We start from the raw sequence: 21,758 nt of genomic DNA on the forward strand, positions 1-21,758 counted from the left end.
TGCTCAACTGTGTATCAGCTGACCGACTGTAAACACTTGGGGCATGTAATGAGAAAAGGTTATGGGAGATTAAGGGAGGAAGTGATGTTTCAACATTATAAAGGCTGGAGTTTGGAGTTTTTAAAGCCTCACGTTAGCTCCTTGCTTCTGTGTGATGCTCACTTCCTGCTGGCTACAAACCATACCAACCAGAACCTTTGTGATTAATAATCATGCAACCTTATTTATTTACCTTCACTGGAATGCTTATTATGAGATACCACAACGATGGGAAATAGATACAGATTAATTTATTGAATCATTCATTAAGCCCGTGAATGTCGGCGTGGCGGCGTTCGCCGGCGGAGCCCGTCTAATGAGGATGTCTCCTGTCTGTGCGATCAATGCACTTCTTAATTTGCTCTGTCATCAATCATTTTGCTAATAATCGTCAAACGAGTCTTTGCTCTCTACTCGGCAGGACTGATGCAGACAGACAGGCACGTTCCTCCGTCATTATCATCATCATCTGCTCAGAACAAAAACCCAACGGCGGGCCGGTCTACCAGTTTTATGGGCCGTTGACCAAAAAAAGACAGTTGTGACGTCTGAAAGCGTCGGTGCATCGAGAAAGTTGCCGGTCTGCCAGATGGCCGGTCCAACGCGGACGGCAGCGTGGTTTGTTTAGATTAACACTGGAAATGGAATAACCAGCTGGTCCAGAAAGGCTTGGCAGGCACGAGTCCAGCGCATTGTTTGATTTTCAAAGTCAAGCGTCTCGTCGGTGGATGTGGGGCTCAACCGAAGCCCCCCCGACCTTCTCAGCGGTCTGTTTGTGATTCTTTGCTTTTCCGTGTTTTCTGATGGTTTCATCGGACCGTGACCTTCACTACACGCAGCACTGCTGCTGATGGTTTTTTCAGCCGAGTGTGAAGCAGTCTCAAGTGTGACGCCCTACCTAGCGCTCGGATCGTCTCGGGCCCAAAGGTCGGACTGGAAGGCGGAGAGAGAAAAGTGCACCATCACGGAGAGGTGTCATTTTGTTTAAAAAAACAGGGATAAAAGTGAGAGTCTCTCCTGGAAGACACTCGGTTGAAGTCTCGAGAATGAAAACGAGGAGGTCGAACACGGACTCGTTCTCACCTCCACACGGCCGACCAATCACAGCGTGAAGTGCTTGTGAATAACACATTGTTGGTTTCTACAATTAACAGAAATGATAGTGTTTCTTTAGCTATTTGAACATCTGACAAGCGGTTCTGATGGAGCACACTGATGGTTCCTTCAGACCTTTATCACCTTGGCTGCATCCAGTGAAAGACATAGTATCTATATAGTGTATTAAGTCAAATAAGCAACATTTGTGGGGAAAATATATATATATAAAAGGTTAACATACATGTTGGCATAGCAGGTGTACCAGCTGCATAAAGTGCAGAAAAACAGGACAACAAATCAGATATCTCCTGATTTACATAATATTTGGTAAATAATTAATCTGATCATCGGGATCTTTTCCACATGGGAATGAAAGTATCCGAAGACAGGTGAGGCAGTCGAGTTGAACAAGCTCAGTCCACTTCACCCATTATTTATGAAAAGTAATATTTTTTGCTCTGCCTCGAGAGACTCTTGCAATTAATATATAATATTCTGCAAGTAAAATTGTCAGTCTCAAACCCGTTTTGTCCTCTCCAGATAGATAGATGTTGGAACTGGGAATACTTGTGCATATTGCATGGAGGGAGCCGTCCCAGACATTAAAAAAAAAAGGTTTTAAGGCTTCAATATTGAATCAATTTAAAAACATAAATGAACCAACAATTGTAGAATACTATTCAAACTCAAAATATTACTATGAAATGTTAGCATGTTGTTTTACTGGATATCATTTCTAGAAATAAATTCAAAAATCGGCATGTCACTGCCCTCTCACCTTTCAGCCAATCCCACGCCCCCCTGTATACGCTAGCAAGCTACCACATTTAGCCAGTTAGCTTAGCTCCCATTAGCTAGTGCAGCAACATAGCCAAAGTAACTATGAATCAACCAACAGCAGGTTTTGGATTTAAACTTACAACATGACACAAATACAGTAAGTAACCTACTTAACTTTTAAGCATTAGCTTAACAAGACTGTTACCTTCCTAGCAGGCTAACTAGCTAGCCCGGTTTGTGGGCTATTCAGCATCAAAGTGAAGAGCTAGTATTAGCAGTTAGCTAGCTCCTTTTGGCTAGAGCTATAAAGTAATTTTCTGGGGAACATATTCAGAACAAAAAACACAGCTAACCTTTTCTTCAGTTTGATATTGAACCGATCTCGCCTAGCTAGTTTGCCAACTAGCTAATTATATGCGTAGTCCTGTTCAAGGCGCGGTGAAATTAACATTTTTGTTGTAACTGTTGTCACTTTTACACAAACTTTTACACAAACTTTTAACAATGAAACACTTGGTTCTAGTTCTTGGTTCCACCCAAACATTTCCAAAAGTTCTTACTATCAGAGACGTAGAAGAATCTAGCAATCATCTTACTGGCAGAATTTCAGCCATCAACTGAGTAACTCGTCTCAGACTTATTGGAAAAAAGCCATACCTTTGGCAATGGATCGGAGTTTTGGAAAATGATCAAATCCTTTGGAGAGAGAAAAATACAACCCTGCATCATTTATCCCTAAAATCTGTTTTCATTTCAAACAAATCAAATATGTGCGAAGCTGTTAATCATCATTTAATTTGGTTGTACCTGAAATGTTGCCTCTTCATCCACTGGTTCTTTACCAAATATTTTCCATTTTCTTTCATATCAGCAAGCCGAGGTGAGGTAAACCGGTCAATTTAAACCCCGAAAAATATAAAAGGTGAATTATAATTTTGACCCTTCCCCTAAAATACACGATTTGCATTTTTCTTAGATGTGTCTAAAGCATTTAATCCAGTAAATTGTGGTATCTTTTTGGAAAAACAGCTATAAAAAGAAATGTAAATGATGTACTAAATCATCACAGCTAGCCCAAAACTCATTTTTATCCTCTCAGTAAAATGAAAAAAGGTGAGAGCTCGGCGACGACACCACTGTCAAGAAAAGAGAAGTTATGAAATTAATAGTGGCACGGAGTAAAGGTGTTTCTACACAATTTATACAAGGTTATTTATGTTATAGTTTCCTTATTATTTAACATTTATTAAACCTTTTATGTTCCAAAATGCAGCCCTCACTTATCATCCTCTTTGTCTGCCACTCGTATCCCTTTAATCTCTCCAGCGCCATCGGACGCTTTATATGCTGATAACTTCAAAAAGGTAGAATATCTCTGGAGGACTTTCGTGCTCGATGTAAAGTCAAGATTGTTATGGGACCACTTTTGAAGTCAAGAGGCACAGTATGGAATATCAGACAGCCGACAAGGTCGACGGGATGTGAGGCGGTCGTGGTCCTTTTAGTGATACACGGCCGTGTGTTAAGATTCACTTGAGCTTTTTGAAACATGTCGAGACTTCCTGGCTCATTAACAAAGGCGACAGAGCGGGGGACCCTTGAACGGGGCCGGTGTCAGAGGAGAGCAATTCCCCTCTGCCGCCAGAACTGGGGCAGACATTTTGGTTGGTGCTCTGAGCAAAGCCAAATCAAGACCCACATAAAAATCTCTGATTGAAAAGACCAAAATATAGACCAGCTAGTTACTGAGTGAGAGAATGTGGGGCAAACATCTGTGATACCAATCAACGTGACGATTACAAAGGCGAGTGCTTTCGAGAGCCTTTTTCCACGGTGGCGAACAAAAGAGCGTTCTTTATTTCATTCTTACGTCAAAACACCGTCTCATTATTCTCCAGCTAGTGTCGACCACGTCGTTACCTGTCAGAGCTTCTTTTTTTTGTTGCTGAGGTCAGCTTCGTGCACTCGGAGCTGTTAAACGCTAATGGACAATCGCTCTTCCCTTTGTGCTCAACACGCCATCTGATGTGTCATCTTGACTGACAGAGGAACGGAGGGCCAATTTGCAAATGCTGACTTCCAGAGCATCCAGTGTGGAAAGACATTCATCAAAAAAAAAAAAAAAAGGGCTCGGTGCCCTTTTTTTCTTGTCTCCTTGTCATATTATCTGTACGGTGCTGTCAGGGCAAAGGAGGGGGGGGGCGGCGCCGAGTTGATCACACTTTATTTCTAAAGGCCCGTGCTGGTAGGGCGCATGACTGCCGTAAAAGAACGGGCTCGGCAATTAATGTCCGCTTCCTTTTCCTGTCTGGGATGTGAAATGAGTCGCGAGAGATAAAAGTACAACTAAAGTCCAGAAGTAAAAAGTATAAATCAGCCAGGAATCATTAAAGAAATTACTTTTTGGCCTCCGTCTGTAATAAACCAGCTACCCTGAACAAAACGTTGGCATCGTATGTTTCTGGAAACCGCTGATTGAATAACGACGTTCCTGATGAAGAAATGTCGCGTTCGGTTAACGTTGTGAAACTACGTGCTTGAGATCATCGTTTGTGTTAAAACTATGACACAGTAACTAGTATATTAAATTACGGAAATAGAGGATTTTCTTGTGTAACAACGTTGCATAACGATCGTAATAATCGTAACATGGACAGCGGTCTCCTGGGTGAAAGTCCTGTGTTTGTTTGACCCATCCATCCACCTTTCTCTGACCTGCTTCAGTGTACTTTCTCGCTCGTTATACTTGTTATAATACAAAGTTTTCAAGCTTTTCTGAGCTTTTAACAACATCTCGTTAGCAAATGAAACCTGCCCATCAAGGTGTGGAGCGTCGGTCATGTGATAATGGGGGTCAAACATCATCTTTGCCTTCAGATATGACAGTTTCATACCCGTCATGTGTGTTGAAACGCCTTTAACAGTCAACCTGCTTGAGGACCAGCAAGCCTAAACGGGTTCATCATCACAATATTCAGAATTATAGTGCAGATAATAAAGTTTCCAAAGATACAGATGGATAAAAATGTCAACCTTAAAATGTCAGGCTCATTATTAATTTTTACATTTTTGAGGGGAAATGTGTCTGAAATGAGGCAGAAGACATCTAGAACATGAAAGGTAAGCCTTAAAAACAGAAAGTTGAACATTAAAGAGCTGAAACAAGAGAAAACCTCAAAAAAAGTGAAGTAGTGATGAAACATCTCATGTTCGAGGACAATGATAGCAAAGTATTTGAAAGTCAATTTGATATGGTTTTTCTTTTTTCTGTCAAATGTCCAGACTGGGATGTTTTAATGTGCTTCACACTTTCACCATCTGGTCCAAACAGGTTTCACCAGATTCACTCACATTTGTAAATACGATTAAAATTCCATTAGAACGAACTTGAATGCTGTGTGAAGATGGAGTGTTGCATTATTGAAGTATGCGATAAATTACCTGATCTATAAATTAAATTAATGTTGATGTCGGATGAAACAAGAGGACGTGTTTAATGTGCGAATCGAATTCTGCAGTCGAATTTCAAGATGCAATAAACATGTGAGAATGAGTCAGAATTCTGAGTATGAATAAACTTGTATATTTAAATACATTTCTGAGAGAAGAACATCAGATGATAAACTTATTTCTATATTTCTATATATATTTAGAATTTTGAGAATAAATTCTGAATTCTGTTTGTAAAGCGGACTAAAACGATAGCAATTATTAAAGTCAGAATAAAGTCTTGATTCTCAGAGTTGAGGGTCCTTTAGGGGGATCTATTGGCAGATGTTGAATATATAATATAGGTCATTGTGTTTTCTTTATTTTATAATACCTGAAAATAAGATTTTTTTGTGTTTTCATTATCTCAGAATGAGCTATTAATATCTAAATACAGGCTTTCTACAGTAGCTCAGAAGAGCCAAACCAAACACTGGCTCCAGGAGACGTTTCAGCTGGTTGCAATCTGTAACCTCACCATTATAAATGCCTCCAAATCCTTCACACGCACCTCCAAGACAATTATGAGGAAACATTTGAGATTTTTTAGAAGTGCATTCTGAGAATAAAGTCACATTTATAGCCAAAAGTTTGACGTTCGAGTCAGATTTTGTCAGAATAACATGCAATTCTGAGAATAAAGACGCCTGAAATCAAGCTGACATTACTAGATAAATGCTTCTCAGAAAAAATACAATCTTAAACATACATCCAGTAATAACTGCTGTTACTTTAAAAGTCAGAATATAAAAATAAAAAAGCACATCCCCCCCCCCCTCTGCACTTGCATTGCATTTGATTTATAATTCTAAAGTAAACCAGCTTGGGCAGGCTTTCACATTTGCATGAACACACACACACACACACACACACACACACACACACACAGCGGACGTGATTGGTGACTTGTGAGTGGATGCAGCTTATGTGTGCACTGATGCATGAATGTACACCAACAGCAGCCTCGCCTCGTACCGACAACTTCTTTAACACTGTTATCTTTCTGTTTCTTCTTCTTTTTCTCTCCTCCGCGAGTTATCGGGTTGAAGCCTGGAGGCATCTGACCAAAGCAGGGGGAGATGCCTCTGATAATTAACTGAGGCACCTGAATCGGTGACGTGGGTGGAGGGTAGGGGGTGACGAGAGGGAGAGAGGGAGAGAGGGAGAGAGGGAGGCGGGCCGGAGAGGAGAGAGAGGTCTTGCCTCTTGTCTTGCTGAGGCTCTTTGATTCAGTGGCAGCGGCTGAGACAACCCCGTTACCGGCCACCGTTTACCCGGTAAGTCCTCCTCATCTTCTCCCTCTTTCTTCGCTCTTTATTGTTTTTTTTTTTTTTTTGATTATGTCTTTTATTCTTCGTTAGAATAAAAGTCAATGCTCCGTTTCCAAAAAGAAAGTTTATGCGTCAAATAAAAAGGCGAATTAGGCGTGTTTGATCCGTGGTGCGTTCAGGGACACGGTTCATGTGTGTGTCCTCTATTCAAATAACCCGTTTTATGTTAGAAGTGGGATTAATATGGAATAAACAGGTGTTTTTACTTCCCGGTGCTGACGCGCTCCAGACAGCGGGCGCTGTCCGCGGTGCTGAAACTGTTCTCGGCTTCCAATCCCTCCAGTTTCCTTCCTATTTATCGATCCGAGAGCGCCTGCTTATCAATACACTTTCTCATGGATACGTGGTACTATTCTACAGACTAACCCCCCTTTCTGCATGGCTCTCTCCCCTACACAGCGTCACTACGAGCGCTCATGGTAAAGATCCCTCTCCGGAGGACGTCGCGTCTCCATCGCGTCTCCATCGCGTCTCTGCAGCCCCAAATAAACAAAAAGGACATTTGAGCCGAAGCGAACTTTTATAAGAAACCAGATCCAGGCCGGATGAAGATGCGTTGTGTGTCCGACGCGCGCCAAACCCGCCAGTCAGAGTCCGTGAGTGTGAGCTCGGCGCGTAAAGGAGTAACCAGCCCACCTGCGATGAAGAAACCCGCGAGAAGCTCCGCGCGGTAAGAAAGTTGAAAGAGTGAGAGAGAGTGAGAGAGAGAGAGACCGGAAGGAACCAGCGCGTCCTCAAATGATGGGGATAAAGCACCTTCTGCTGCTTTTGATTTACTTGGACCCGCTGAATGTGCTGTGCGCCGCCGCCGCCGCCGCCAACAAGAAGAACAAGAGCCCGTCGCGGAGGAACCCAAAGGTGAAGGAGGTCAACGGCAGCACCACCGCGGTCCCGCTGGCCGCCGCCGTCCCGGGCAAGATCACGCAGGTGCAGGCGCCCACCGTCCAGCACGACACCTGCCTGGGCTACTACGACGTGAGCGGCCAGTACGACAAGGAGTTCAGCTGCAACAACACCGACCACCGCTTCTGCTGCGGCAGCTGCTTCCTGCGCTTCTGCTGCGCGGACCGGGGGAAGCGGCTGGAGCAGAAGAGCTGCACCAACTACAACACGCCGGACTGGATCAAGACCCAGCCGCCGTCGCCGGCGCCCACGGGCGACACGTACGACCCGGAGCTGGACCAGACCAACACCACGGTGTACATCACCTGCGGGGTCGTGACGCTCGTCATCGCCATTGGGATTTCTGCGAAAGTTGCCTATGATAAAGCCACCAAGCCCCCTCAGGAAATGAACGTGCACAGGTAAGCCCTCCCATGTTCACTATAGATGTCTATGGTCCTAGATGCCTTGTGTGCTCACCTGTGAGTTCATCTCCAGTCAGACTGGTATGGACTGCAGAAAAATAACTGTCATAAGTGTCATAACGCTGCATATATATCCACCAGTTGGCACCCTTTTGGAGAGCTGACTTCAACACATTTCTCTCTCTAAAGTGTAAAAAAACCCTCACCAAGTGGAAATCCATCCTGGTAATAAGACTCACAGCATCTTAATCATCACACAGCCTCCATATCATGACTTCGGACAAGCTGGTGACCTTTTAACGGGTGCCGTTACTCTCCTCCCCGGAGCCTCGCTGTCAAAAGCATGTCAGGATTCTTACCTTCCCATTCTGTGTTGTCAGTGCGTCCCTTTGGCCCCCAAGGGGAGATAGAGTAAATGCCACTGAGCTCACATTATGATCATGTTCGTCCCGATGGGAGTGGTCTCTTCTGCAATGACTATATACATATATATATATATATATATATATATATATATATATATATTTATTAAATCCTCCAGGCACAAGTAGGAGTCACTAAATTGCCCGATGAGCATTATAAAGGCAATATAAAAGCCCATCCTGTGAGCCGTTTCAGTCACCAGCTGAACAAATCGCTGTACAGTGATGTCGGCGCAACGTTTTGCTGCCATCGGAGCGTGAAATTATTTCCTAATGTTGGTCATATATATATATTTATATATGAGCATAAACAGAAGAGCAGATTTAGGAAAGCAGCAGTGTTTGCTGCTACATGATAGAATGTGTTATTCAAATGGTGTCAGTTTGGTCAGAGAGACATGACTTCGTGGTTTGATTCATGACAATCAAAGTTTCCTTAACGAATGTGTGGTTGCAGTTTGATTGACAGTGGCCATGGCAACATAAGCATGAATGACTGGATGGCAATTATAGAGGCTGAAATGACCTGATTGGTCCACAGAAAATGTATCTAACGATGTTGATAATTGATTACCACATTTGGTGGTCATACCAGTAATTAACTGAGGATTTGATGGTTTCCCTTGTATTTGATTACGGTAAGGGAGTCATCTTGAGGTTGTGGGAGTTTTTATCGGTAAGCGGAAACCCTCTGGTGCTAAAAAATGAAGCCAAAAAGTGCCAAAAACTGCAGTTCCTCAAAAGACCACTTGAGGCTTGACTCCACCGAGCCATAGACCCCCCCCCCCCCCAACACACACACACACACACACACACACACACACACACACACATTATGAATGCTGGCTCCACAGACGATCCACCTCTTTTCCAAGTCACCCACTATTGAGTTTCACAACAGGTCTTCAGGCACCACTCTTACATCTCATAGACCAAATTATTAATCAATATTAAAAATAATCATTAGATAATGAGGTTTTGTGTGGAAAAATCTGAGGAAAGTTGTAGTTTGATATTTTCAGTGGATGACTGATACATTTTCCAGGGTCGGGATGTATGTTTTCATCCAGCTGTCTCCCTATGGTATGGATGACTGGACTGTCAGTGTCCCTGACTGTCATTTGTGTGATGCATGCTGGGATACTCTCCATTCCCACTAAAGCAAATGTCAAAAAAGTCTAAAAAAAGAATAAATGGGTTTTTAATTGGGGTAAGGTCTGACTTAAACGATGTTATCCAACCCACTGGTGTAGAAAGAAAACACTTAGTCATTGCTCTTATCCAAGAGTCCCCCGGGTCCCCTGTCAGGAACCAGAGTCCATCGTGGACAGAACAGGAATCAACGTCATGCATGAAGATAATTGAGCGTTCATGAAACTTTGACCCCCGACTGCTGATGAAAATGTCAAGGAGGATTGCTCAGGTTTCTAACAAACACAGGGACATTGATGAAGGACACAGAAATGTCCAAATTCTGGCCCTGACAACCACAAAGGAGCTCTGCTAAAGATTAAATTTAAGCTCCAGTGATTGCTGTAAGTGTCTTTTCTAAAAAGTTGGCACAGTCAGCTTTTAATATCCAGATGGACTCGTGAGATACAGTTTTTCATTTGAAACAACAAAAAGAGAACAAAGCTCATGATGCAGCACTTTTTTTTCTCTTCTCCATCTCTGCTCCGAGAAATGAAGCGATGTGGAAGTTGGTGTCTCCTTGCTGTGCTTCTATCTTAGCCATGGGGCGGACTTTCAAGTGGAATCTGCTTGATGCCGCCACTTAAATATAAAGCAGGAGCCACGAGAGTTTAGGGAGAGGTTGATTAAATGAGGAGGCGTGACCTGCCGGGTGCTCAATGGTGTCATTTCTTTCCTTTTTTTATGATTTATATTTATTTTCAATGACCATTTGGCACGTAGAGCTGTTGGTAATGATGTCTGCAGGAATAACCTCGGCGGCCGGCAGCAGACGTTCACGCTGACAGCCGTGACCAAATAGAAGTAGTGGAACACGGGATTAGCTTTATATTTGGCATGAGTCTGCTGCTGAAAAGTGGGTGCTTCTCTAAAGCAATTTGGTCTCTTACTTCTGCGACTGAGGGGGGAAGGACTGTGAGCAGAATACTGAGCTGTTGGCAGACCTTTGCTGTTTGGTCTGTGACCTTCACCGAAACACAAGAAATGCAAAGTGAGAGCTAAAGCCACTGGTTTGAGCAGGCTGTATTGATCACCTTCTGCAGGGGCAAACCTGAGATGCTGCTAGGTGGTGAGAATGACGCTCTACTCTCCAATTGCAGGACTAAGAACCCGAGTTAAAAGGCTATGACGATTGGAATGTGCAAAAATAGCAGCACTATAGCTGAAAGTTCAATGCAGAAGGTTAGTTTAAAAAGGCTGCTCTTAGCGTATATTATCAGCCGATTTGAGCTTATCACAGATATCCTGGTATCAGCAAATATGCTGGACAATAAAAATGCAACAGATTGCAGAGCATTGTCACAGAACAAGCTTTAGCCTTGTTCTGTTTTTGATTAGATCGATCACTCTTTTGGCCTTATCTTAAAAGGATAAGGCTGGTGTTGTTCTCTATTTTTGCTCCGTGAAATCCAAAGAAAATAATAAAACTAACAATGTGTGGATGTATGTCGAGTTCTCCACCCTCAGGGCCAAGCCTTTCCGGTTCCTGCTATGTTTGGGTATCGTACTTTATTTCATACGTTTTTTTACTAGTTCATTAAATACCCACCCATGTGAATCAAAGCATTGAGTTGCGTAAAATTTCCTAAGTATAGCCATTCTGGCAAATATTACGATACCCAGTTATTTTTCTTAGTGCCGATATAAATCTTACACACTAAGGCTACTCATTTGTTTTTCCTGGAATAAATGGGTGCTTAATTTTGAGAAAATGTTACTCATGAGGTGCTCTGGTGAATGTGGGTTTGAGACAAAAACACTACTAGTGTGTTTTCATGGGAATGAAGGTGCCGCCCTGAGGCTCATTTCCGTGTTTTTATGGAGGAAGAGGATATACCCGGCATACGCAATACTTCTGAGAAGGGTCAGTCCAATTGTTTAAGTGTCCTACTTAAAACGGTTACCTCTCAGAAGATAGAACCTTATGTCTTAATAGTATTCTGCTGTTACTCTTTAACTCAGTTTAATTGTGGCGTCCCCCAAGGGTCCATTCTTGGCCCACTGTCATTTTCAGTTTTCAGGCTTTCATCAAAAAGATTTCAATTGTGTAAAAACAGAATGAGAATTGACTGATACAGTGTGGACAGCTGTTTTAAACTCTCAAATATCTAAATGAATATCAACACCAGACATGCAATATCGATCACCTCTACAAGGATTATGAACAGTCACAGCATTTCGGATTAATACTCCCGCAGTTTCTGTGCAACTTGATGAACAATCCAAAGTTTTATTTTATATAGTTTTATATTTCTGTGGTTTTTGTTTCAGAGGCCGAATGTTGTTCTTTGTTGTTAAAACATGAAAGTCGGACCCGTTCCTGCAAACTACTGTAGCTCCCGCTGCACACGACAGCAGCCAACTGGGACAACGCAAAATCAGGTCGCCTCTGTCTGCGAAAAAGAAAACGGCTAAAGTGTTCTCCTCCTGGAAGGGGATTTGCTATTTATATACTGTATATATCTCCCAAAGTCACAGAGTTACGGAAAAGTGGAATGTGTGGTTGCTTTAGGTTGACATTGACACAGTTGAATTGCCCTTTCCATTTCCTTCAAGGCAATGCAGAGCCGACATTCCATCAAACGGGCTGACACTGTGCCTCCAAACGTTGGACATGGTGTGTTGGTGAAATATCACTTTTATTTCGTGGGCCTCAAAGAGGAGACACTGACTTAACTCTCAATAAATGTGCCCTGAGCTGGAGTCCGGCAAGCATAATAGGCTCGTCTGTAATTTGTGTACTGCTCTATTGAAAATCCAACTCCCTTGTGAGTCTGGGTGTAATTAGGATTTCCCTCTGCCGTGCTCCATACCGCTATGATTCAAATTGGAGCTGCAACAAAAAAAAAAAGAATATATATAGGAAGACCTTGAGGGTGATGGCGAGAGGAGGAGAAAAAGAAAATGTTGGTAATTGCTCTTTTTTTCCTTCATGATGTGTTTTCTTTCCAGAGCCCTGGCAGACATTCTGAGGCAACAAGGACCAGTTCCAATATCTCAGTATGAACATGAAAACATCGCAGAGATGGACGGGTCACTGAAAGACGAGACGCCGGTCAGAACCTTGAAGAATCATTACACGCCCGTTCACGCCAAGGCATCGAACCACGGTAGGTGACGCCCCTCTGCTTTCATACACATCAATATCTCAGACTAGAGAGCAGAGTCGACGGCAGAACGGTTTGTCCGACTTATGTGTAGCTTTTGCTGCATGTCCATTGAATGAAAATCCAACTTTATGTTCTTGCGATGGTAAAGCTTAAGTGTTAATCTGCCACAACATTTTCCTGACTGACATCCACCGAAATAGATGGACCGTGAATCTTAAGCCTTTCCCCCCTCAATCTCTCTTAAGAGGAAACACATGAGGAAATATACAGAAGATGAAATTCAAAGGCGGCGGCTGGGTTCTCGTCTGCCTCACACTGCGGTTTCCCCATAAGCCTACTCAGCACTGGCTCAAAAAATTGAGATGCAAATTATTATCATCGTCTGCGGGAGACGCAAGATTTTCCGTCCACGGATAATTCCATTTGCGCGACGCCCTTTTCCTCCTACTTTTATCCTCGCTCGGTCTCCAGATCCCGGCTCCAGGGATCAGCTCAGTTTGCTAAGTGCCCCAGTATGGTGTCCCAGATTCCACAGTGTTGTGTTTCACTCGTGTGTCACGCTGCCTCCACCCTTCTCTCCCAGCGCCACCCAACACGCAGGGAGTGTTTGCAGATACAGATCACACTGAACTGCTGATTTAAGTTCTGCAGCAGAATTGCTTTTTAAACTTGTGGAAAATAGACGACCCGATCGTCAATCTGCTTTAAATCTCCGCCCTTATGTCTGCAATAATAAAAAGGTATCAGCATTATCATTTATATCACGTCTGCTTCTCTGCTCGCTTTTAGTAACTCTGACTGCTGCTGTTTGAAGACTTTTACTTTGCCAAGATTCAAGACATCAATTCAAGTGACGAAAGTTTGCAAATGTGTGGATGTTATAACCAAGAGATCCTTTAAAGTAACAAATCATTGGTGAATTGGCAAAAACCTCCAGGTCCACTAATCACTATTGTTTTGACAATACATGCACCACTACAGCACATTATGAACTAAAATGAAGGGGACCTGTGACATGCAACCTGCTGTATACTTATTGTTAAGAGCTCCTGATTTACTTAGTCTAAATCACTTTATTTTGAAGGTATGTATTGTGTGTTGAAATACCATTTTGAAGGAACTATTCTGGTGCTGAAGAGATGTTCTGCAAAAGGGTTTTTCAGTGAATCGGTCAAAATGATCATTCCCTCTAAAATTGCAATAACAAAATCAGTTCAAATAATAGCAATTAGATATATTTTTTCTATAGCATTAAAGTTTCTGCAACAAAAGTTTTGCCTCTCCAAATCATCTGCATGAAACCTTTATAGCGAAGGCATTTCTTCATCTTTCTCCAGGGTCGAATGCGTCTACATTTGTGCAGATCTTTGCTGGTTCGTCTGTTTGACGTGCTGTGGCGTCTGTTTTGAGGAGCAGGCTTTCTTATTCGTACTTAGGCCTGGTGCTAATTTCCGTGCAGTCCCATTTGTTTTAATACATTGCTCATTGAAGGTTGCAGCGCCTCGGGAGGAAGCACCATCCCTCCGTGTGATTCACAGAGCCACACATTGTTATTTTGTTCATTATATATATGGCGCCCACAGAAAAGATGTCTTCATTGTTCAACCTGTGTCATATCAGCCTGCTATTGTTTGCTGTGTGAGCAGGACGTGACAGTGCCAGGGTGAGTGCTTCTCAGAGGAAAGGGGGGGATGGGCGAGGGGGAGGAGGGTGTCCGAGCAGGGATGGAGGCACTCCAGGGAAGACATGACTCAGATTTTATGACAAATTCATGACAGTGATGTGAATTCAGAATAGAAGATGGCTTTGTTCTCTTTCTTTCCGTGGGGGAATGGTCAAAACTCATTATTTTTTTATGCTGCTCCTGGATTATATATTTTATAGATTTGTCTGGCTTCTTTTCATGGATTTCATTGCTACTACCGACATTTTCCAGGATTAACTTTTTACATTGGAACATACCGCGACTACTAATGTACAATATGTGAATTTCTAATTTGTGCATTTAAGACTACAAGAATGAGGACTGTTTAACATTGTATGAAGTTCTCACCTTTAAATGGCGAGTTGAGGTTTAAGGTTAGAATTAAGTTTGGGTTAAGCTTAATGGATTGATGTTAGAATAAAAAAGTCAGGTTTTAAGGTCATATGGAAAGCAATGATTCAGGAGGCTGGGAGCTACAATATGCAGATGATGTGTCGGCTTTTATCTATGTTAGTCAAATTAGACCTTTCTGTGTTAATGCATTTGTTTTCAACTTTAACGGACATAAAGGCAAAACTGAGGAAGGAGAAAGTGACATAAAGGATGAAGGAAAAAGAATCACACTGGGACTAAATACACAAGAAACGTACGAGACAATAGGGGCAGACACGAGGGCAGGCTGGAAACTGACTGGTGGAAACAAATGGAACAGACTTGCTTCTCGCTTAAGTGAAGGGTAAAGAAAGAAGGTCTTTAATCCACATCTCGTTTAAAAGAAGACCTTTATTAGGGAATCCATCGGCTACAGCGATTCATTGGTCAGGAACCGTCTCCTGGGTCACAGCAACAGATCACAGTTAACGGGGGAGGAGAATAAAGATGGAATTTAATAGATTTCTTTATGTAGCAGCATGAAGGCGTATCAAATATATTGGTGCTGTGACTGTTCTAAATAGTGTGTGGCTCATCCCCTCTTTTAATCCTTTTTTATCAATGATTAATATACTCTAAGTGGTTAAGAAAACATCTTTAAATAATGTTTGAATAAGAGAACAATCCATGGCATTTCTACCACAAAAAAGAAAATTAAAGAAATGAAGGGGAGAAACAATGAGAGTTGTGACATGCCGGGTGGATTTCTGGATTGTAACTGGACTCATCAGCAGTATACGATGTGATCTCCTCCCACACGATGTTCCAGAAGTGATATTATACCTGCGATGAGATGCTGATGAAGTGTGTCTTTGGGCTGTGGATGGTACTTGAGTGGCCATTAAAGCTTACAATTTCCCAGAGTTCTGTTCTTTCATATTTCTTTTTTTTGGGGGGGGGGGGGCTCTAAAGTTTCGATGGCTCTGTGAAAATAGGCGACAAATGTCCTGCGCACTTTGCAGATGGAGACAATGGACGCGTCTCCATAAAGGACGCTCACAGCAATGGGTTCATTTCGAGGTTTAAAACCCTGCAGACGACATAAAATGAGACGAGACCAAAGAATGGAAGCTGATGATAGTGAGTCTGGATGTCTGAGCCTGTGGAGACTGGATTTGTGTTTCTCAGGCTGGAACTTGAGGTTCATATTGTACCTCAGTTCTGGTTGATGAGGTCTATGTGGACTTCTGCAGACTCATCGGAAACTTATTTATGATACGTCCAAAGCAAAGTACATTTCCCTTGAAAGGTAACGAACAATGTCCAGTAGCTTCTTAGACTGGGGTGAATTTGTTCTAATCTAAATGTGCCTGCACTCTGAACTTAGTTTGAAACGTTCCATCCGCCGGTGAAGAAATGTGTTTAAAACTTATAGAAAACTTTCGTTGGTGGACCGTGAATTAACATCCAGGTGAGAGGAAACCCTTTGTGCTAAACACATGAGCCCCTTTATATTAACTCCTACACTGTCTACACACCGCTTCACTAATTTGATGACCATTTACTTTTCTCCCAGAAGGCCAATTAAAAACATAACTTCTTAAATATCACATTTATCCAGAGATTTATGTTTCTTTTAATCTCTAAAATAAAACACTTTATTCATAAATATGTGATGAAAAACGTGAAACTTTAATAACGCTGCTATTCTCTAAAAAAAAAGAAGAAAAAAGGTGAGATCAGTTTTCATTATGTCGTGTGGATAAAGCAATTCTCTGGTACGTTTCCAGAGATAATAAGGGGATGTGGGTTTGTATTGCCACATGGGAGCAATTTATATCACAGTCAAGCGTCTCTACCTGTTTTCAGCTCGGCGGCGGCGTCCTTGGAGCATACAGAAGGTTATGAATCATCAGCATTCATAACTGAGATATACACCATTGTATTATCTACATAGATACAACACTGAGCTCTTAAAAAAGACAAGATTCAGGGACATAATGTTATTTATGTCTTCTCATATTTACGGATTTCTTCCTTTCATTAACAGAGTCGGTGATCCATTTATAGTTTGATAAAAAAAAAATGAAAACAAACGAGCTTTAGAGCTCGGGCTTTGGAGCTCGGTGTGATGAAGGCCTAAAGGTCCCAGGTGTTTCTTCTCATTATGATAATTTGAAACGGCATTCGATATTGGCTTCGCGTTGGCCCAAAGGTCTGAGTGATGTTATTGACTTTGAAGTAGTTCCTTGGAGAAAGAGGCATTTAACTGTTCGCCACTTAATGTCGAGGAGGACGACCAGAGAGAACGAGAGGACGAGGAGAGGTTTTACAATCCAACTTTTCTTGTTGGGTTGGTTTTTTTCTTTTGTTCTTTTTGCTGTTTTTTCTTTCATTTCGTCTAATGACTCGTCCGTGATGGACAGGACAATCGGAAGTCGTCGGAGTGCCGGCAGACACCTCGTCTCGCTGCTCTTTTGTTCAGGCTGCAGTCTCAATTACAGCTGCTTGGGAGGAGAGTTACCGGTGATGTGGTACAAATTGCATTACGGAGTGGTCTTTCAACACAGGGGAAATCCACCGGCATCCTCCCTTCTTAAATCCGACAAAGTGTATCTAACCCCCAATCATCTTGCCTCCGAGGAGCCGGAAGCACTGCAATTTTATTTTTCAATTAAAATGTAATATTTCACCTACCGTGTTTGTCACGAAAGCCCCGAAAAAATCCAGAGACTGAATCTCTGGCAATCAGCGACATCAACGAGCCGATGATCCCACCCGAGAGTCCATCTCCTCTCTTTTTACCCCGTTTAGTATTCTTGTCATCTGTGTGGCTATTCCTTTACAAAATGGCTGACATTACTGGGTAATTAAGTGCAGATGCTCAGTCAGTCTTCAGGCCCATTGAACGGCCTCCATCGTCGACTCTATTATGCAACCTGGTTGCCATGGACACGATCATACAGGGTTTTGTTAGATTATCAGTTTTAATGATGTGATCTTCGTTCTTGAGGAATCCCAATGTTATCACAGACTATCTAAACTGCATCACTTCCTGATTTGACCTTTAGGCAAACTGTATAATTCCTCAGAATATTTTGCTGTAATATTAATTTTCCACGTTTGTTTGTTTCCTCAGGGCACTATGGGAAAGAAAACATGCGCAGCGGAGGCCAAGACATGCACAACTTCATCTCCTCCGGGTTCGTGACGCTCGGCCGCGGCCACTTGAAAGGTAAAGTCCAGCCATGGTTTTCTGGTTTTTCCTCCAAACCAAGTTTGACTCACAAAGCGACTGTCATGCTGTCCTTCTATTTGTCTGCCAAAAAGAAAACCCAACAACAACGTGAGTGGGACTTTTGTTTGAGCTCAGTGGAAGTTGGACATTAACACACACACACACACACACACACACACACACACACACACACACACACACACACACTTTACTATCAGTGATTAAATCCACACTTCCAATGACAAAAGTAACACTTCCTGCCTTGTTGGGTGTCATCATGGCGCAGTAGTTTTTTGAGTTTTCATGAATCCGAGCTGTAAACGAGTGTTGTTGTTGTTGTTGTGTTTCTACAGCGCAGCACTCCATAGACGAGTCGGGCCAGATGTCCTGGCAGGGCGACCTGGACATCCCCATCTCCTACGGTACGTCCTCCTAAACGTTCCTCCTTCTCTGCCAGAGAACCTTCCTCTCTGCTCGCCCCCGATAAGAAAGGTCACTCGCACATCACGACTGATAATCGCAGCGTCGAAACGTTTCATCGGTATCGTGAGCCAACGTATCTCTCTTGGTGGTCGTTTGGACAGCAGGTCTGAATGAATGCGATGGACGTACGGTTGATTTGTTTGGCTTTTATGGGCAGGTGAGGGTGTCAGACGTTAACGAGGTGCTCGTTAAAGCGTCTTGACAGCTGACAAACACCTGTCAGGTGTCAGGTGTAAGGTAAGTGCACGCTCTGATTGAGCGACCGTGACATTATTCATTCGTTCCCGATGGTTTTGTATCAATCACAGTACGATGTGTAATTCTTAATGTCTAAGAGCACAGTGCCGCTAACAGGTAGCACTACGTATTCTTTCTGTCTTGTATATCTTATAGGGTTTGAGTTAGAAATAGACTGTGTTGTATATCAGAAGTGGCGGAAGTCATCGTGCCATTTGTTTGTGGACGTTGTCTCAAAGCCTCGAGTTCGCCCATTGCCATCTTTGTCTTGGTCCAGAACCAGCAGTGACAGGAGAGGGTGGAAAACATGCTGAAAGGGTTCAAGTTCAAGGACAAAAACATGGACTCACAGACCGGACAATGCTGTTAGCCACCTGTCAATCACACAGTAGCCCCGCCCCTAAAGCATACCCTGCTTTATGCTCTTTTTGACTCTAAATGGACCATAGTCGACAACGTGGTGCTGATGGCCAGTAGAGAGGATGCAGGTTTCAGGCAGTTCGTCATGGCTTGTCGCCAGCTCACAACGAATGCACCGAGCAGCTTAAATCTGTGATATGATATGAAGTTCATGTTTGATATTATGAGGACACGTTTCTCTTGAGAAGATTTGACACTCTGTGATCCGGAAAGATGAAAACACGGGCATCACCTTGCCTCGGGTCTCGTCAGACGAGCGCAGCTTTTCCACGTTTCGGTTTGCGGCTCAGGTTCATTATCTTTGACTCGTGAAGACCTCTAGTGTCTCGCACACGAGTTAATGTAGTGTTGCTGCCGCAAAGTGACATAAAACACGTCGAGAACGCCGTGCCAAGGTGTTCCTCCTCGAGAGGTGTGTGTTTTATTGAACCGATGATTGGATCCTGACAGCTCTATTTCAGAGTCTCCGTGATATAGTGGGACGATCGCCTCCAGAAAGGATTTTCATGCTTGAAATGGGGCTTTTGCTGATCACAATTTATGTCCGGTGTTAAATATGTCTTCAACTTGCACCGTGTAACTGTCAGCAGTCACTAGCAGCTCACATGACTCGGCTTTGTTGCTGTGCTGTAACCTCCAAATACTGGATATATCGACCTCAAGACAGGAAGTAAGAGTCTCCACGGATTATTTACAAATTCAATTTGGATGAAATTACAATAAATACACTTTAAGTAACTTTAACACGTATAGAATGTTATCTTTTCTACGTATTTAACTAGATTTAAAGTTGTTCTGTGGCCTCGTGAGGCTGTTTTTTTAGGTAAACGTGAGGCGTCTTCCTAAAAATACCCGCGTCCCTGCTGGTGATGCATTGACTGACATTCACTTTGATGACATGTTTAAATGGCTCAACCCCGAAGCCTAGTGACTATCACTCTGTGTGTGTGTGTGTGTGTGTGTGTGTGTGTGTGTGTGTGTGTGTGTGTGTGTGTGTGTGTTTTATTTCCCCCTGTCCAAAACAATTAAAAGAAAACTATCCTCGTAGTTACCGGACCAATCAATTTAAAAATATAATCAGAGACAGACTGAGTGGTGGAGTTCACATTATTACACGTATGAAATGCTGGTGTTGCACAGATATTAATAATGTGTAGGAAGGAAGGAAGGAAGGAAGGAAGGAAGGAAGGAAGGAAGGAAGGAAGGAAGGAAGGAAGGAAGGAAGTAGAGACCAGACAGACTAGCAGGTTTGCAAACATCAGGATGATTCCTCCTCGTATTCGTCCACGGAGAGGTTTGGGTTGGAACACATATTCTTCAGACTAAATGTTTGAGCAGCTTCGAGCCGAGACTAATATTTTAGATAAATGAGAGTCTGACCCGTCTGTGCACCGTCACCCTCCCGCTGCACCCATTAGGTGACACGTTAGACACCTGATGGCGGGGGCCGTCAGTCTGAAGCAGCGGTCCCACCAGCCTCCATCGTACAGTTTAACAGCTGGCTGTCGGAGTCACACACACACACACACACACACACACTAACAGACACACACACACACTAACAGACATACACACACACACACTAACAGACACACACACACACTAACAGACACACACACACACACACACACACACACACACACACACACACTAACAGACACACACACACACACACTAACAGACACACTAACAGACACACACACACACACACACACACACACACACACACTAACAGACACACACACACACACACACACACACACACACACACACACTAACAGACACACACACACACACACACACACACACACACACACACACACACACACACACACAGCTGAACGCCTCATATCTCATTTCTGCAGTCGATAAACGTACCTGCACAGGTCATGTGACTCCCCCCCCCCCCCCCCCCCCCCCCAAAACAAACTGAAGTGTGTTTGTTTCTCCTCCGACAATCAAACCAGACTTCTTAACAATCAGCACTTTTCCTCGGAGCGCCTCTTCCTGCTGATATTTGCTGATTGAACATTTGAATTCATGAGCCGGGCTTGTAAATGGGTATTTCCATATTGTGGAACATGTTCTCACATTAAAAATAGCAGCTTGTTCTTATTTGCATGTCTAAAAGGGTTGGAACAGTTCCTTTCAAAAATCAGTTTTTTCTGAGGCGAAGCACGTCGATGACCTCAAACTCTTTTTTTTTGTGCGTGGGAGCGTCGTAGCGCAACAGAAAGGAAACGGCACAAAGAGTGCGTTTCGGATGTACGTCAGAGCTAACGAGCTGCTAAACAAAGGCATTAATATTCATAAGCGGGCTTCGTGGATCCACGCAGACCGCCGAGGCTCTGCGTGACGGATGTCTGTCTGGAGTCGGTGAGGGTTGGAGGGGGATGGTCCTCCGTCCGGCTCCATTCCCTGTGATGGATCAACTCTGGACCGCGGCGGCGAGCTTTTATTCTGATGGAAGACTCGCAGGAGATGCGTTCAAACAGAATGGGATTCCTGAAACCTCAGTGATCAAAACGGGGGGTTG

The 21,758-nt window shown here is 43.2% G+C and overlaps 1 protein-coding gene across 3 annotated transcripts in view; it reads left to right on the forward strand.

Annotated features, from left to right (window-relative positions):
- The first annotated feature begins 6,634 nt into the window (after positions 1 to 6,634).
- LOC311031126 (shisa family member 6) overlaps positions 6,635 to 21,758 on the forward strand; it is a 53,083-nt gene continuing 37,959 nt past the window's right edge. For all 3 annotated transcript variants that reach the window (XM_084037244.1, XM_084037243.1, XM_084037245.1), the window contains exons 1-5: positions 6,635 to 6,683; positions 7,137 to 8,041; positions 12,610 to 12,767; positions 17,984 to 18,079; positions 18,436 to 18,504. In XM_084037244.1, the coding sequence (XP_083893370.1) occupies positions 7,476 to 8,041; positions 12,610 to 12,767; positions 17,984 to 18,079; positions 18,436 to 18,504 (889 nt within the window). In that variant the 5' untranslated portion in view covers positions 6,635 to 6,683; positions 7,137 to 7,475. The remainder of the gene's footprint in view (positions 6,684 to 7,136; positions 8,042 to 12,609; positions 12,768 to 17,983; positions 18,080 to 18,435; positions 18,505 to 21,758) is intronic.

Source organism: Eutrigla gurnardus (genome assembly GCF_963514095.1).
Source record: "Eutrigla gurnardus genome assembly, chromosome: 20".
Taxonomy (NCBI): domain Eukaryota; kingdom Metazoa; phylum Chordata; class Actinopteri; order Perciformes; family Triglidae; genus Eutrigla; species Eutrigla gurnardus.